The 16280-nt window shown below is 47.8% G+C and overlaps 8 protein-coding genes across 8 annotated transcripts; 2 read left to right on the forward strand and 6 right to left on the reverse strand.

The window, feature by feature from the left end:
• Positions 1-890: 890 nt before the first annotated feature.
• Positions 891-2643, reverse strand: ONS95_012462 (uncharacterized protein). Its single transcript, XM_058506092.1, has 4 exons — positions 2394-2643; positions 1962-2283; positions 1461-1906; positions 891-1411 (listed from the first exon to the last, which is right to left on the reverse strand). The coding sequence occupies exons 1-4, from the start codon at positions 2418-2420 to the stop codon at positions 1073-1075; spliced, it is 1134 nt and encodes a 377-aa protein (XP_058358615.1). The 5' UTR covers positions 2421-2643; the 3' UTR covers positions 891-1072.
• A 718-nt stretch (positions 2644-3361) lies between these two features.
• On the forward strand, positions 3362-4442 carry USB1 (poly(U)-specific 3'-to-5' RNA exonuclease; the record flags this gene model as incomplete). The annotated part of the gene is made up of 3 exons (XM_058506093.1): positions 3362-3620; positions 3677-3905; positions 3956-4442. 3 exons carry the CDS (start codon positions 3362-3364, stop codon positions 4440-4442), a joined length of 975 nt encoding a protein of 324 aa, XP_058358616.1.
• A 232-nt stretch (positions 4443-4674) lies between these two features.
• Positions 4675-5480, reverse strand: ONS95_012464 (uncharacterized protein; the record flags this gene model as incomplete). The annotated part of the gene is made up of 4 exons (XM_058506094.1): positions 4675-4999; positions 5055-5161; positions 5214-5339; positions 5400-5480. The coding sequence occupies 4 exons, from the start codon at positions 5478-5480 to the stop codon at positions 4675-4677; spliced, it is 639 nt and encodes a 212-aa protein (XP_058358617.1).
• Positions 5481-5792: 312 nt separating this feature from the next.
• ONS95_012465 (uncharacterized protein) lies at positions 5793-6086 on the reverse strand (the record flags this gene model as incomplete). The annotated part of the gene is made up of 1 exon (XM_058506095.1): positions 5793-6086. The coding sequence occupies one exon, from the start codon at positions 6084-6086 to the stop codon at positions 5793-5795; it is 294 nt and encodes a 97-aa protein (XP_058358618.1).
• A 380-nt stretch (positions 6087-6466) lies between these two features.
• ONS95_012466 (uncharacterized protein) lies at positions 6467-8156 on the forward strand (the record flags this gene model as incomplete). Its single annotated transcript, XM_058506096.1, has 3 exons — positions 6467-7379; positions 7442-7518; positions 7677-8156. 3 exons carry the CDS (start codon positions 6467-6469, stop codon positions 8154-8156), a joined length of 1470 nt encoding a protein of 489 aa, XP_058358619.1.
• Positions 8157-8897: 741 nt separating this feature from the next.
• Positions 8898-11333, reverse strand: ONS95_012467 (uncharacterized protein; the record flags this gene model as incomplete). Its single annotated transcript, XM_058506097.1, has 8 exons — positions 10796-11333; positions 10496-10736; positions 10188-10378; positions 10030-10143; positions 9835-9944; positions 9558-9680; positions 9201-9432; positions 8898-9153 (listed from the first exon to the last, which is right to left on the reverse strand). The coding sequence occupies exons 1-8, from the start codon at positions 11179-11181 to the stop codon at positions 8898-8900; spliced, it is 1653 nt and encodes a 550-aa protein (XP_058358620.1). The 5' UTR covers positions 11182-11333.
• Positions 11334-11808: 475 nt separating this feature from the next.
• ERO1 (endoplasmic oxidoreductin-1) lies at positions 11809-13622 on the reverse strand (the record flags this gene model as incomplete). The annotated part of the gene is made up of 2 exons (XM_058506098.1): positions 11809-11917; positions 11971-13622. The coding sequence occupies 2 exons, from the start codon at positions 13620-13622 to the stop codon at positions 11809-11811; spliced, it is 1761 nt and encodes a 586-aa protein (XP_058358621.1).
• A 1293-nt stretch (positions 13623-14915) lies between these two features.
• Positions 14916-15528, reverse strand: CKS1 (Cyclin-dependent kinases regulatory subunit (Cell division control protein cks1); the record flags this gene model as incomplete). Its single annotated transcript, XM_058506099.1, has 4 exons — positions 14916-14949; positions 15001-15059; positions 15112-15256; positions 15422-15528. 4 exons carry the CDS (start codon positions 15526-15528, stop codon positions 14916-14918), a joined length of 345 nt encoding a protein of 114 aa, XP_058358622.1.
• Positions 15529-16280: the final 752 nt, after the last annotated feature.

A 16280-nucleotide genomic window follows, 5' to 3' on the forward strand; every position in this document is an offset into this window, starting at 1 on the left:
TACTTTAGGTAAAGAGGTAGAGATGCTCAAAAAAGATTACACTCTCAATAAATGCTTACACAGCCCTTGAATAGAAGGCAAAGTTTATTCAAGCCTTCGTCGAGGGTTGGCTGAGGCTCACTTTACTAACCTAGCCTGGCCTCCAGGACCATCTTGAGTCCTCGCCAACAGGAGAGCATTCCACTCATTCCTGGAATTGTCAAAACTCTTTTTAGAACTTGATCTCGCGTGATTGCCCTAGATCTCTCATCAGTTGCCTCACCACGAGAACAGCATCATAATCAGCGTCCTCATCATCTCATCGATTCTTTCAGTACCATTTTCGCATGGTAAACTTGGAAACTGACACGGAACCGACACCGACAGCGCCATATTGTTTACCTACACTGCAGAAAGTAAGCGAGCCCCCTTTCCTTGCTCCACTCATTCCCCATTCCCCACCGACTCCACCCGGAAATTCGTGCCTCAACGCCCATCAGCATGTAAGATGTCCTGTGTTGGTCAGGCCGCTCATACCAAAGGTCTCTGCTGATTTTGATAGCATATTACTTGGCTTTTTCGATGTTAACAGCGGTATTGCAAATTGAGTTCTTGCGGATCGAAGGATAGAAGCTACACCATCGGCGAGGAGCGTGAGGGTATGTGGACTGATCTGCGGCAGGACTTAGGCTTGGAAAATTAAGTGATCTGTGTGATTGAGGTTAAACCTTTGATTCTTCTAAGCAGCATGTCTATAGTATGCACGGTCTCATTTAAACGGTGGTGTGCATTGGATGTCCGTTGAGGGTGGTGGCGTTTGGAGTTTGGCGTTCTCTGCACATGTATTGACATCAACAGAAGCTGCTCAGCGTGAACTCAAGGATAGAGAGGACAAATACAGTTCGTCAAGTTAAAATAGACATTTTATGTATTTCATTACCCATATTATACATTTGTTGTCATGTTTCCCTCATTGTTCCCTTCTGTTGCCCAGCCTAAGTCTAATGTCGTTGATCTGAAAAATGATATTCTTGTGAATTCATCGTCGTACTTCCAAATTGTGGTTTTCAATTTCCCCCATTTTTTTCGTTACTCATGGATCAGTGGCATTCTTGCTTCTCCTCAAACTTCCAAAGCGTCGCTTCAATCCCTCTCCGAGACGTCGTCCAGTGGTGTTAGATCGTCGCATTCCGTCTGCACTGTCAACTTCCAGGAATGCGCCTGCCGATGGTCTCCTAGTATCCCTGAAGTCTTCGTGGTTTCCACTGATGCTTCGTTGACGGCCAGCTCCTGGTCGTTGTGGTTGCATCTCATAGGAGCGACTGTCGGGAGACAGACCGTTGCGGGCGCTGCTCTCCTTATGATCCTTTAATGCCTTCTCGATTGAGTAGGATGGCTCTCCTTTGCCCTTCAGATCATCAGGAAGATATTTCTGCTTGATTGTTAGTTATAGTTTGTCACAAGTACAGATTCCCACATACGACATGATCCCATCTTTTGTACGCTCCTCCTGCCGCGTCTGGCTCGCGCATCAGATCGGCGCCTTCTTCGTAGTCCATTCTGCGGCCCGAGAAATCCTCGAATCCTGGCGGGATGACTGCCGTTCCCTGTAGAGGTACATGTTTCGTCAAAGAGTCTTTGATGTACTCTTTCGGTGTGGCGCGGATAGCTTCTTCATTGGTACTCTTGACAGCTTCAACCGGAGGATATTTGACGTTTGCATTTCGGGAAATCAGCGTTGCGTCGTATGGCCCTTCGTGGTGATATAATCCTCCAATCATAGATTTATCCAGCTTGTCGATGCTATCTGCTCCAGGAATATGCTTCTTCCTCAGATGTGGTGCCCGATTGGCAGCTTTCGTCTCCTTCCGCAATTGGTCAAGAGGTCGATGAGACATGTCTCCCGGGAATCGTTCACCTAGAGAGCCTGGACGATGTTAGACCAGATTTCGCTGGAAGAAGCTTTTAAAGCAGCCACTCACTTCCTCTTCGACGGCCATGTCCACTGTTTGATTGTTCACCAGAGCTCTTCCGGCTCGGACCGCCTTCATTGAAATCCCCAAAAGCTAGCTGTCTGTGAGAAGGGGAATATGGGTTCGATGGATGGAAAGAGGACTTGGTCGGGCTTGCAGAGGCTGGCGGAGTCGGATATGATGATACAGATGCCTGCTTTGAAGATCTGCCGAATGCTGGTGACTTTGAAGTAGAGCTGGATCTGTTGACTGATGATGTGAAGTGCGTTCCAGGACCGGTTTCCTGGCTGGGCTCGGGCGCATTCAAAGGATCGAGGAGATACTTCGCAGCCTGGAAATTGTTACTAAAACATGGCAGATTGATGTTGATCGCAGATGCTGGCACATTTCAAGCTGGAATGCCTGTGCAATTCTGCCAGCATCCATCCATCGAGGACTTACCCAGTGTTTGTCATCGTGAGATTCCATGTTGATCGTGGCGTGAGGCTTCTAGGGATTGTGGTTTTCAACAGGAAAGTTGTCGTCGTGGTGGAAGATGAGACGAGATGGATGGATGGATGAATGGACGGATGGAGTCTTGAGCCGGGAGAATTGGAGCTTATCTAAGTTGCTTTAACAGTCATCCACCCTCCCGATCCCTCCTGCTGGTAATGGTACGAGTACAGTAGCGGTGGTAGCATTATTGGGTTTGGTTGGTTGGTTGGGGTTGGGGTTGGGTTGTCCTGCTGTGCCTGGAACTTACGAATCCGGCAGGGGCAGGGGTCACCCCACTAGGCTCGGCTACGTCATTCGCTGGGCCGGCGTTGACCCTGCAGCGCAGCGTCGAGGCGCGAACGACACCTCGACACCTGGGCACTTGGGCACTGGCCAGGGAGCCAGGGAGCCAGGGAGCCAGGCAATCGTCGATGGGGAAAGCGGATGCGCGGAGAGAAATGGAAATAAGGAGATACGAACAGCTGACGAAGTGCTGATTGGCTTGAACTGAGTATATTAAGACTCGAGGAATTATACCTTAATTTACCTATGCAACTGATATATCCCGTCATTCGTTGCCAGCTACCAGGAAGCTTCTTGATTCGTCTCAACATAGGTATCTACTTTGGGGCATTCGTCTGTTCCTACCTTTCCTGCCTCGCCTGCGTACCTACAGTAACTCACCTACTGACACTGTACAGCAGGCTTGCGCTAGGCTGGCCTAACAAGTCATGCCAAGCCTCTGGAAATAGCAAGCGAGCATCTAGAGCTCGCGCGACGCGTTTGTGCCGACAAATTGAACAGACGGATCAATTGATCAACATCCTTCGTTTCTGGAGGCGGTCGTCATCACGACTCTACTCTACTCGCAAGAGCCTCTGGCACAGTTGTTACCCATCTATTCCCGTCTCCATACGGATATGTAAGCAGGAGCCATGGCTCTGGTTGATTACCCGTCTTCTGATGAAGAGGAGGATGAAGATACTGCAACGCTTAAAAGCAGTAAAGAGAGCTCCACCCTCAAAAGAAACCATGAAGAGCCGTCAAACTTACCTCCGCTGCCTTCCAAGTTCCATGATCTCTACGCTTCGACGACAAGAGTGAGCATAAGAGACGACCCAAGCCTGCATGAGGGCAGAAAGAGAGTGATTCCACACATTGAAGGCAACTGGCCAACCCATATTTATATTGAGTGTATGTGCTTATTACCCCTTTTCGTCCCTTATGAACCCTTGGCTGACTCTATCGAGGGTATCCATCGACAACAGAAGATGCCTCATTATCAAAGCTGATCTCGGCACTGCAAAAAGAAATCTCACTTGATTCCAACTCCAAAGTCCACTCCTCCGTGACTAGCGACGTCGGTGTTCCTCTACCACTTCATGTCAGCCTTTCTCGGTCACTTGGATTTCTAGCACCACAGAAGGACGAGTTCGTTGATTCACTGGGTCGAGTTTTGAAAGTGTCAGGCATTCGACCGTAAGCCCCCTCTCAACCTCTCAGCCTCAGCCACGTGACTGATGATTAAGCTTTGACATCACTTTCACTGGCTTGAAATGGGTTGCCAATTTCGAGAGAACTCGCTGGTTCCTCGTTCTGAGTATTCCCAAACCGGAGTCTGACGGGCTGAACAAGCTTCTCCATGTCTGTAATTCGGTAGTCAAGCAATATGGGCAACCGCCTCTTTATCCAAAGCCACCAACTGGGCCAGCCTTCACTCCTCGAAAGAAGCATCAGAGGCGAAAGTCGCAGGAGAACAGGAGAGCACCCTACGACAAAAGTCACAGTAACATAGATTGGACAGACATGCAAGACGCTACCGATGCCCTGCATATTAGCCTGGCGTGGACGCTACAAAGCCCGAGCCAGGAACTCCTGGAGCTGACCGACCACGTTGCCAAAGATCATCTTGATCTACTTCAAAAAATAGAAGTCAGTATCGCTGAGATCAAATGCAAGGTGGGAAACATTGTGACGAGCATGCCTTTGCCACGGCATGCTTCAGAGCACGAATGAAACGAAGACTAAGAAACAGGCCTTGATTGAGCGATGAGATGCCAGCACTGGTCCAACTTCAGTTAGATGACTGCGCCAATTACCGACCGCCAAAACTACATCACTTGAATATGTCGTTGGAGCAACCGAAAGCAGACCAAGATCATTCTTCATTATTTTGATAACCAGCCAGCAACGTCTCCAGGAGCCGCGGGAAGGAGTCAGTCTTGATTTTATTTAGGATTTGTCGGGCTTAATGGCAGATATTAAGTAACATGGACCCAAGACTATCTACATTGCTTGCCCAAGTGGCAATATCTGACACCATGTCATTGTTCAAGTCCTTCGCGTCAAGGTGGCTAGATTTTCGCAGATCGCCATATCTTAGCATGTCGTTTCCTTTCCTACTTGCCAAGTATTGCGTGTACTCAATTTCCCATGACGCGCAGGTTGTTGCCTCCCACATTTCTTTGCTACACGTCAATGGGAGCGTATCGAATTGCCGGCAAGCGGTGATATTTGGACTGCCAATATTGAAGTCTAATACTTGGTCCATAAGATGTATCAAGAGCAATGTCCTGCACAAGTGTGCCATGTTAGCTCGATCACAATTAATTTGATTGCGGATCATACCTTCTACTACTCTCAGCAAACCTCCATTCATCCCAGGTTGGGAATTTTCCCATTCTCTCATTTGTTGAGAAGTCGCCATTCTCGTCGACCAATTTACGGGCTATCTCCTAAGAATGCGGTTAGCAATCTCGCGATTGGGATTCAACGCCTGTGTATTACCCCCATTGCAACTCTCGTCATGACACTCAATAGATTGCAGCGTTTTGGATCGCAAGCGAGAACAATCACATACATGGCCAGTGCTTGAAGAGCTTCAAGACGGGAATGCTTGTCGCAGCCGCCGATCTGCACAATGTCAGCAACTGCTTCGACTAGTAGAGGTCGAGATCTGGTCAAGGTATTTACCTCGTCGTTCAAGGCGTTCACTTCATGAAACATCGCGTTCAAAACGATGTTATGGCATGCTGAAGTCTTTTTGAAGTACATGCCTGCAAAGTTTTGGAAATTTTCAAGTGCCTCTGGAATAGGTGATACTGTATGTTGAGATGACCATTGGCTTGGCAAGCTGCTCTGGTGCATGAAGGGAGGCACGCGGCCGTTGCAGAACTCTATCGGGTACGTTTTCAGTTCAGACCAGATATTGTTTGTGACCGTGACCTGCCATACTTTGTTGACCTTCTTCCGATTAAGTATGTTTGGAATCATATCTGGAACATTTTCAATGATATTCCGCGGCTCCGAATGGGAAGTAAGTCTCGGGATAGAGATCATCGGTTTAGTGGTGTCAGTGTCATTCATTTACATATTCTTCTGCAGTGCCTTGTCTAATAAGGCGTTCTGGGTGTTCATCTCTGCAAGCAAATCTTCATTGCTGCAGCCAAGGACAGGACCAAATGAGCAGACATCGTGCAGGTCGGTTGCAGAGAGTGGCAGTTCCGGAACTCCGTAAAGGCGCTCTTCATTCCTATCAAAGATAGCTTCAAGTGGCACCGCAATCCCCCTTCCAATGGTCTCCTTGTAAGCATCGATGTTGGGGTGCGTCCCTGGAATTAATGCAGCCTTTGAAAGCGGCTGGTCGGGAGTTGGCGTCATGCCCACTGGCATATGGCAATGGCAAGCTGTTGCGGATATCTCAGGTCCTGTTGTTGTGGTCTCCACCAACCATGTCTGATAGGTCCCATTTGAGCTAGAAATGGCTGGTACCGACGCCCAATTCGGCTGCTCATATCTGCAAGCGAAGCCCTTCTTCTCGCAACGACTACATTGTGTACGGAGGTCACATCTGGTTTTCGCGTACCTGCATTCTCTACAGGACTTCTTCCGTGAATGTTCCATTGTACCGTTCGAGTTTGATATTTTGAACGTTTTGATATTTCGTTTCTTTCTAAGATTCGAGGTCAGGACTTGAATTGATTTGAACTCGCTGACTGTATACCACGAGCTAGACATCGCTGCTGTCTTGGCCATGCTCAATGACAAATAGACGCTGTTGCGGACTTCGACCCACAATTAGCCAAATCCGGCCAAGCTTCATATTCTCGCCGTCTCGCTTACTTGCTTCGAAAACAATAGACCACATTGGGATTAGTGTTGTGACTCTCCCTTGGTTGAGATGTGCTTTGAAATGTGAAAAGGAAAAGGTTAGCAGGAGATGGTTGTCTGCGTCGATCATACATAAACACTGCAAATCTGCCATGCTATTGCTTCTAATTTACCTCACGCTCATTGTGATATCTCTCCTCATCGTTCACACCCATTATCTGAATCATCATCGTCTCATCATGCCCTCACCAATCCGAGTCGGTCTCGTTGGCCTAGGTAAAGATCCCTTCAAGATGGGACCTGGTATATGGGGCGCCTCAGTCCACCTTCCATACCTCATCACATCACCAAAATATACTCTCGTTGCCGTCCAGAACTCAACAGTCGAATCAGCTCTTGCATCAATTGAATATCATAACCTAGGACCTGATATCAAAGCATATGGTACCCCAGAAGACCTGGCCCAAGATTCAAACGTCGACCTAGTCGTCGTTTCCATCGTCGTCACGCACCACTACGCCGTTGCGAAACCTGCTCTGCTGGCCGGCAAGGACGTTTTCGTTGAATGGCCTCTAGCGACCACAACCGCTGAAGCAGAAGAACTGTCTAAGATCGCCGAAGAGAAAGGCTGTAAGACTATTGTGGGCTTGCAAGCACGAGCTAGTCCTCTAGTACTTGAAATCAAGGAGGTACTGCGGAGTGGCAAGATCGGGAGGATTCTATCATCGACTGTTGTTGGACAAATTTCCAGCCTGAAACCATTCGGGACTTGGCAAGAGAGTGCCAAGTATTATGTTGATATGGATAGTGGTGCGAATGGTTTCTATGTTTCGTTCGGACATTGTGAGTTCCCCTATCCTCAGGAAACCATGCATGTTCAAGGTGCCCAACTCACGCTCCTCCAGTCCTCAATTCATTTGTCCAAATTCTCGGCCCCTTTACCTCCCTCTCTTCAATCTTACACACGCATTACCCAACCATCGTGAGTATACATCCGTTTCCAGACTCCCTTTCCGTATAATCTCGGAATCCGTCATCTCCTCTACATCCATCCCTCGAGTCATCTCTCAAACCTCTTCAATCATCTCCCTACTCAAGAATTCTCAAGGCAATATTCACTAACACTATATCCTCATACAGTCACTCATCGATGACAACGGCTCCATCACTTCCCCCTCCCACCCCAAAACCTCCCCAGACGCCATCTTCGTCTCCGGGACCCTCCATTCCGGCGCCATCGTCTCACTCTCTCATATCACCGCACCAATCGATCCCGTCGATGACACCAGCCTTCGCTGGATCATCACCGGTTCCGAGGGAGCGCTAGAAATCACTGTTCCCAAAGATCTGCCTTGGCAGATGGGACCACCTGCTGTTCTGAAGGCGAGATTTGGTAAGGATGCAAATCAGGAGGTGGAAGCTGTGGAGTGGGAAGGGCCCAGAAATGGGGAGGGGAGCGAGGTCGGGCAGTTTCCTGCGGCCAATACGAGGAGGCTTTATGAGGCTTTTGCGGATGTGAAGGGTGGGGATAGGGCCAGGAGGGAGGAGTATGCGAGTTTTGGAGAGAGTGTTGAGACGAGTAGGTTGTTGGATTGGATTAGAAGCGCGGCAGGGAAATAGAAAGATGGTGTTGGTCCACAGGCATATGACTGGGGATGTGGGTTTGGAGTCTGAGGCGGAAAGGTGTCGGTTTCAATTATGATTGTGCAGTCAGTGAAAGCAGTTACAACACCTTTATCAACTCTGGGAATTGTGTGACAAAATTAAAGTAGGAAGAAAGCAGGCGAGAATCCTAGGTAATCTCGGGGGGCGTTGATACTGGCGTTAGTCGTCTACACCTCCTCAACCTGGCAACCCGGGCGGAACGTTGCAGTGAGATAGTGTTTGCTCGCTCGTCGACCATGACAGTAGGAAGGATGTTTGATCAAGACAAGTCGAGATCGTGCCAGAGGAAGGAGCGAGTCGAGCGAGCAAACTTTTGCAAATTAGTAGCGAATAGAAGTAAATAACTTCCAATGGTGTATGGCGAAGATAATATCAATTTGAGAAGGAGCTATCTGCTGCTCTCGGGGTATCAGAATATGTTTCAGCTTATGACTTTCTCTAGAGGGTCAAGGATTATGGGAAAAGGTTAGACACAACGCACTTCAAGGATCTAGGTCTTGAGAGGAGGCGGTGCACACAAAGGTCTATATTGACTAGCCAGCAAAAAGCATGCAGTTTTGACCCGCCACTCCTGATAAAAACTTGCAAACCCACCACCAAGAGAAGCAAACACCTGATCTACCATCCGGAATATGAAGAGATCTCACTACACAGCTACAAAGAGCGAGGGTCTTCTCTTCTCAATACATGGATGTTCTAGCGCAGAAACTCCACGTTCTTGCTGTTGATGAAAGCACACACGCTCTGATCAACTGCAAATCTCTCGACAGCTGCTGGGGTATTTCCACGCTCAAACACGAGGCTACTTTGAGTGAAGGAGTCAAATGTCTCCCAAGTATCTGACGCAGGGATGCCATTAGGATCAAGCTTGTTGATAAAGCTGATGATCGAGCGTTGGAACTTGGCCATTACAGTCAGGTCTGCTGGGCTTTGTTTTGACATGTCGACACCACTGTTCCGAATTAGTTAAATTCATGTATATTGGTAGAGGGAGCATACCCAATGGGGAATAAGTATCGGAGGTCGCTGCCTTGTGGGACGCCTTCCCATGATTTAACAGGAGATGATTGAAGGACGGCGTTGAAGCGGTACTTGAAAACGTTGTTTACATTGGAGACTTGCAGTGCCATGGTGTTTGCTGGGCAGAACATCTGTAAGTCGTTCAGGATGGCGACAACGCGACTCCATTGAGCACCGGAGAGAGGTGGGCCGATGTTTCTGTATCGGGAGACTATTGGATTATTAATTTTGAGACAAATATTTTTGAGAACCAACAGTGGTGTATGGATTAGAACATTCATATCCGCATAAAGCTAAATCCAAATACACTGAGAAACAATGAGGATGCATGCTTACCTGGGTAGTACGACAAAAGGCTCTGAAGTGTTGCATCACTGACATATGGGAAGAGCAACTTCAAGTAGGCGATGATGCTCTCATCGGTTCCAAATCCGCTGTATATTGGTACAAAATTGACAACTAAAGAAGAATTGAGAAGTTAGCATTGGTGGACAAGTATGATTACAGGGTACAAAGAGTTTTCAAGAAGATATCTAGAACAGCCCCCAAGTCCCCCTCCCCCTCCCCCTCTCCTTCCAAGAGCCTCGTTGAAGTTAGCAATATGGAGACTCACGTTCGCTTGTAGTTGTTCCGATCAGGATTGGTACTTGTGCAAACTTTCCTTCCTCCATAAGAGTGGATGGGAAATCGGTCAAGAATGTACCGTCAACAACTGGAGAAAATCTAAAAAACCAGTCAGGTACACAGTTCCAAGAGTGTTTTGGAGATAGATTCCAGAAATGTTCTGAATATGAGATAAGGCACTTACACAGAAGCGGGATTAGCAAGCTTCGTATCAGCGAAAACTTTGCTAGATGCCTTCACCAGTGAATTGATCGGTGCAATTTGAAGGCAGGACCAAGTCTCAGGATAATTGTTGCAACTGTGCTTGTTAGCACTGTCTTTGAACCTGGATGGAGCACATACCCAGTTGCTGAGGCAATGGCATCGTAGTGGCTCTGCCATTCAGTGTGGTTAGGGCGAGGGATGGGAGAACGACCAGCTGCAGAGCCACTGTGAAGGATGGCACCATGAAAGAGGCTATCGGTCTTGGCTCCATAACCCAGCAAGTGAAATGCAACCATATCAGCTCCACTGCCTTGTCCACCGATGATGACCTGATTATATAAGGTGTCATGTTAGCAGCTGTAGCTCGACTTATCTTGAGGGTGCTAAAGGAAGGTGTTTATTGTCATTACTGTCAGAACGGAGAAGCGCCGAGGAGGAAGACTTGCCTTCTTTGGGTCTCCGCCGAAGTATGAAATGAACTGTTGTAACCAGATCAAGGACCATCTCGAATCAAGAATACCAAGGTTCGTGGCAGAATGAGATTCAGCCTCTCTGCCACTTGGAAAGCCAAGGAATCCAAGCCTGTAGTTGACAGCGACATAGATGATAGGATTACCCAAAGCAATGCTAGTCTTGACGAGGTTACGACCATCGTAGTCAGACTTATCACCAGAGTTGAAGTCGCCGCTGTGACAATCAGAGTCAATCTTTGGAAAAGGCATGGAAGAATAGAAGGTGGAACTTACCCATGGAAGAAAACGTAGACAGGAAGAAGCTTCTTTGGTGGAGGTGACATTGGATTAGCCAGGACAACGACAGGATTGCTTTTACCACTCGGGCCAGTTGAAGGACGAATGAGATCAAGAGTCAAGCAGTCCTCCGAGCCAGCGATCGAGGAGGCACCTGGGCCAAGCTCGAAGCATCGGTTGCTGATAGACTTATTGGCCAGGACAACTCCCTGATCGCCAGATAGTGGCATAGGAGCATGGAGACGAGTTGGACGAGAGACGTATGGCACGCCAGTGAAGACATCAGTGCCATACTCCGGGTCGTGGACGCCCACAAAGGAGTCCGCGCCGCTAGAGGCAGCAAGAACCAGAGCAAAGACGAACATCAGCGTGAACTTGATCATGGTGATGAGTGATGCTTGCCGAGAACGCGTGTGTTTCAAATGACAGTAATCATAGGAGAATCAGCGAGCAGAAGAGATTATGATGTTCGGAGCTGAAGTACCACTCACGTTGACGTTTAACCGAGTATTTGGGAGCCAGGAAAAAAATCCACACCATTCACCAATCTATTCTCTGACCTACATGTGACTCCTTCTCTGAGGTTTGTTGCAGCCTTTTAGCCTCCCGTCACGGGCCGGTGAGAATAGTCTCGCTGGCACAATTCGCTTTCCAAAGACCAAAGCATTTGACCCAGCACCACAAGAAAGAGCTATTCTCAAGAAGGTTGCGCTCTGTATGCCTTCATAGTTTTCCCAGCAACAGAAGTGACAGCAGAATACTCAGATCTCCGCACCGAGTCGACACTCCGCAAGGACTCAAGTAGCAATAAATCACAATTCTACAAATATTCAAGCATATAAGAATAAAGGGGGAACGCAGGTAACTCCTTTAAATTTTGTAAATTGAAAGTAATAAATTGAAATGCCTGACAATGCAATTTAAACCGCTTCCGGATCAAAGAAAAATGCAACGCCTCACGCTGATGCTTGTGCAAACAAAGAACGCCGAAACTATGTATTACCAAGTCTTCAAAGTTCATCCACTGTAGGCCGCCGAATTTTCCATGCCCTTGGCCGGACGGGTAGACCAATGTAGTTATTCCAAGCCCTCGAAGCCTCCAGGGTGAAGATCTGCCAACTGATTGCACATTAGCTAAAGCGTCATGTCATGTAAGGGGGATAGAGACTTACGCTCGAAATGGGAAGTTGATCCAGCTTTTGACCACGAACTTGGACACTCTCCATATTAGGTCCAATTCGGCATAGAAGGCTTCCGAGACCGTGGCGTTAGCGGCAAGCCTCTGGCGCTTGAACGGTTCACTCTCGTGAGCCACATAGTCGGCCTCAGTAGGATCTTTATACTCCTTTCCAGGTATAACGTGGTGAGGTTTTATGACTCGATCAGAGATGATCTTCTCTGCTTCTAGAGACTCTTCAGCTTCCACCATACTCCTGAACTCGGCGATCGCTCCAAGGGAATTAGAGATCCGAGCAAGTGTGTTAAAAAGTGCCACCAGCTCTGTTCTCTTGAGCATGGGAATATCATCAGAATTATTCTCGAATTCGAAGAGGACTTTCAAAGCTGCTCCGTAGCCAGCAGTTTGCAGCTTGCCCCATAGCCGACACTTGTCACAGCCAACGCAGTCCATGATTCGGCTAACATTTCTGAATCTGTTACGAAAGTCTTCCTTCAAGCTTGGGCCCTCGCCATTGACGAACATGAGGCTCTCGTCAAAGATCTGTGGCACTGTACCCGCTCTTGATGTGAGAGCTTGTACTTTAGCCTTGGTTTCACGATCTTGAATTGGATCGCCAGAGCAGAAGGTGTAGTCCTTCAAGTAAGGCCCAAGTTTGGTGACTGCGCGGAGAACCAAAGCATAATTGAAGTAGAGGTTGGACACTCTGTCTGGATATCCATGCAATCTGTCTTTGTAGCATTGCAAGTTTGGTCCCCAAGCTCCAGTTGTCTGATTGAGATACTCCCAGCAGATATGGGTACTGATGGAGGTATGCATACCAGAAACAACTCTGTAGAAGACCCGTTTCTCTAAGCATTGATCCTCATGCTCAAGACCAGATTCCGTTACGAAAGGTGTATTTGGCGTATGCTTTTGGTGCTCCTCGAGCGCTTGTTGCAAACCCCGTTCTCTCATAACAGATTGTAGCTCGCTAATTGCGGGACCTTTCTCAGGAAACGATGAAGTGCCAAGAGCCGCTGACTTAGGGAACGATGACTTCGAAAAGCAATTCTCTCTGTAAATGGCATCCCAAACCTGCTTGCTGCCCTCTCCTGCATATCCCGTGAACCTCTCTGGATTGTCTACCAAGCTCACATAGTCTCCCTTTGAGCCAGCACTTTCATCCTCCGGAACACAGTAATCCCGCTCGTCGCATTCGTCGTCATATTCTACAACACAACTCTCTCCAACATCCTCACCCAGCATTCCTTGAAGTGGCCTCACTGGCCCACGTTCCTCTTGTAACTTTTTGCCGGGGTGCCCTGCTTTAGGGCCTTCCAACTTGCCCAGTTCTTCCGCCCTCCATATTTCGGGTATATCCTCTTCATTGTCTAGAGTGTTTACGGCGCAAGCAATATTTCCACACATGCCACTATCATCGTTCCAGAATGGGCACTCCTTTCCAAATAAATTGAGCCGATAGTATGCGAAGAAGTCGGTGGTTTGTGTGATATCATTGAGCGATGGCTTGAGCTCGTGGTTGAGAGTGTCGAGGGTGGAGTAGGAAGCGCAGGCATCTGAGACAATTGCTTTGGGAGAGATCTGAGTAACGCTATTAGACAAGCATGTCTGATAAAAGAATAAAATTGCGTACCGCGCAAACATCGGGGCTAGGGGTTTTGGCCTTTGATGCTACTTTGGAGTCTGCGCCATGGGAAGTCCCAAGGAGAGAGAACACAGCAAGATAAAAGACCTGCGCTGCCGTCTTCATGATCGATTATCACAAGACAGTTGGCCTTTATCCCACGTCGTTTTAGGCGAGAAAGCCAAAATATGGCTGAATAGGATCGCACGTAAATTGGTGGTGGTGGGGTAGTTGGTTTGTTCTTGGAGGTTGACAAAGGATCGCAAGCTATTGAGGCTTCGAAGCGTCCATAAGTCGGTCGAAGAAATGTACAGGAAAATTTGAATCCAATTTCAAATTCTCCAAGTGAGCATCGCTAGGTAATGCGAGAGTTGGAACGAGTGAAAGGGCGACATGTGTACAGTGTTGATTGTAAAGCACCCTTGGTTTCGGTATATCTGTCTGTTCGGCTTGTGGTTCGATTACAATTCCATCAGCCTACTCGGTGCCACTAACAAAAAGACCAGGGAACAGCGTTTAACGCCACTCTTGGCAACATCCAGTCGTCCCGTTCCTGAGCTTTACCAAATTAGGAGACTGGCTTTGCTTCGTGTACAGTAATATTTTGGCAGGTTTACATCATAACGGCGAGAGTAATGAAACACCGAGATTTCTTGTTTTTAAAAGGCTTCCAAAAAAGTCATCTGCTTCACACATTTGTTTCAAGAAACATTCGGTCTCAAATGCGGTCACTATCAATACGACCTTGGCAGTACTCTGGGAAGGCAAAATCTGAACTCTAAATAAATCGTGTGTAGGCAGTGGACATGTGAAGATGAGCGGCAGATAAAAAACATTGGGAGAGGGCGAATCGCTTTCATGCATGATCGTTTTGTGTCTCTATGATCAAGCTCTATTTTCCCCAGCTATCAAGCTTAGTATGCAAAAATACAAGCTCAAATGGGAAGCCCTCTGGTACACCATGGTGATACGATCCACAAGAACACAAGTCCAAGGGCGTCGAAGAAGCCAAGCAGGGGGCAAAAAGTTTCGAGCTCCGTATTTTCTGCCTACACAGATGCCCTATCCAATATCATACATTCCGTTTGCCTGTCCTACCAGATGGAACGGTATGAAGGGAAGCCGAAAAAAGAAGAGAATGTCCATTAGCCCTAATCTAGTACATCGAAAAGGAAGGCATGAGGTATGGTGTATCGAGAGAGACATGAGACGTAAAATCGTCAAAAGCATAGGTACGCCATTGTTTGCAAAGTCTTGCGCTCCAGAAAAACCACCAAATTCAAATCGAGGCCGTGAGCAAGAAATCATTGTATTTATTGACCTGGGGGAACATAGTTGATTGGTCTCCTAACCTCAAGTTAATATGAGCAATCTGCCTATTCATCCCGTGACTCTTACTTGAATAGAAGTATATGCGGCTCGGGCTCGTGAACTTCGTAATGTTCCCATCCAAGACTCTGCAGACCGTCAGTTTCAGCACAGAAAGTGGCCGTCGCGTGCTCAACGTACCTGTGTAATACCTAAAGCCCTCCACTCCTCCTCCCACAATAGTTTCAATGTGCCTTTCGAGGAATCATGGTACTCCTTGGGAATGGCCTTTAGCATGTTCTTTGGAAGCTGGACATGTCGATATTCGAATTCGTTGTCGGAGTACCTGCATTGACCAGTTAGCAGTGCATGAAGGAAATCCTTTTTAACACGACCCCGAAAATTCATTTCCAGAACCAGTTCATGTGTTTTCTCCATCACGTATCTTTAAGACAAAGCACTGTACACGCTGATGACCGGATGTTCAAGAAGATGTCGCTATTCTACTTACCTTGCTGAGTAGTGGATCGAGTCAATGAACTCCTCCAGGCGCGCCTTTTCCGACTCTGTGAGTGGTCTCGGGTTCTTGTTTCTTCTGTTATAATCCATGTCCGACATCTTGGCTTCGCTTTATGTTTCTCGTCGTCGTCGTCGAAATGGCTCTGCAGCTAATGGTGGGGCACGCGACAGGAGCTTCCGAGAATCCAAATTCGGAGAAGGACCTCAGGACAGTGCAGAACGGGAATCGGCGGATTGATGATGAGATAATAATCTGCCGGGTATTGTGATGGGCGAGCAGGATGTGCTTGAGAAAAGTGCGAGGAAAGGTGTGGCGGGCGTGTTTGTTGCAGTGAGGATGTTGAAATTGTCCAGACGAAGTCGAGTACTCTGGCGCGAGCAAAGGAATAGAAGCAATTGTGAAGAAGAAGTGGAAGCGATCCAGAGCCCGGGGCAAGAGGGAGGACAACAAGAAAGGTAGTGGATTTGGGTTGTTGCGACCAAGAAGTGAAGTTATTGATTTATTAAAGTAAACAATGCTCCTCCCCACAGCCTTGCCGACGCTATCTGTAACAAGCTTAGCGTCGTATCACATGACCCTACAGCAGGTACTCTCAAATGGATGAAGAGCGTGGGCTCAGTCGAAGGTGCTATGGTGAGCGAAGAAGATTGAATTGCACAACAAGTGAATCATATTCCCTGGCACTATAACAAGTTTTCAGCGTTACGACGCATAATATAGGCACGAAGACGAATTTCGATTTTCGGTTTTCGTGAACCTTCACTCCTATCCCGTTTCGGCAAACCCAGCCCAGGCCATCCAACAGCAAGCAAGGATCTTCTCATCCTCACTCCACGACGGACGCGCTGCC

Source organism: Cadophora gregata (assembly GCF_030347475.1).
Source record: "Cadophora gregata isolate MNR1 chromosome Unknown scaffold_6, whole genome shotgun sequence".
Classification (NCBI taxonomy): Eukaryota; Fungi; Ascomycota; class Leotiomycetes; order Helotiales; family Ploettnerulaceae; genus Cadophora; species Cadophora gregata.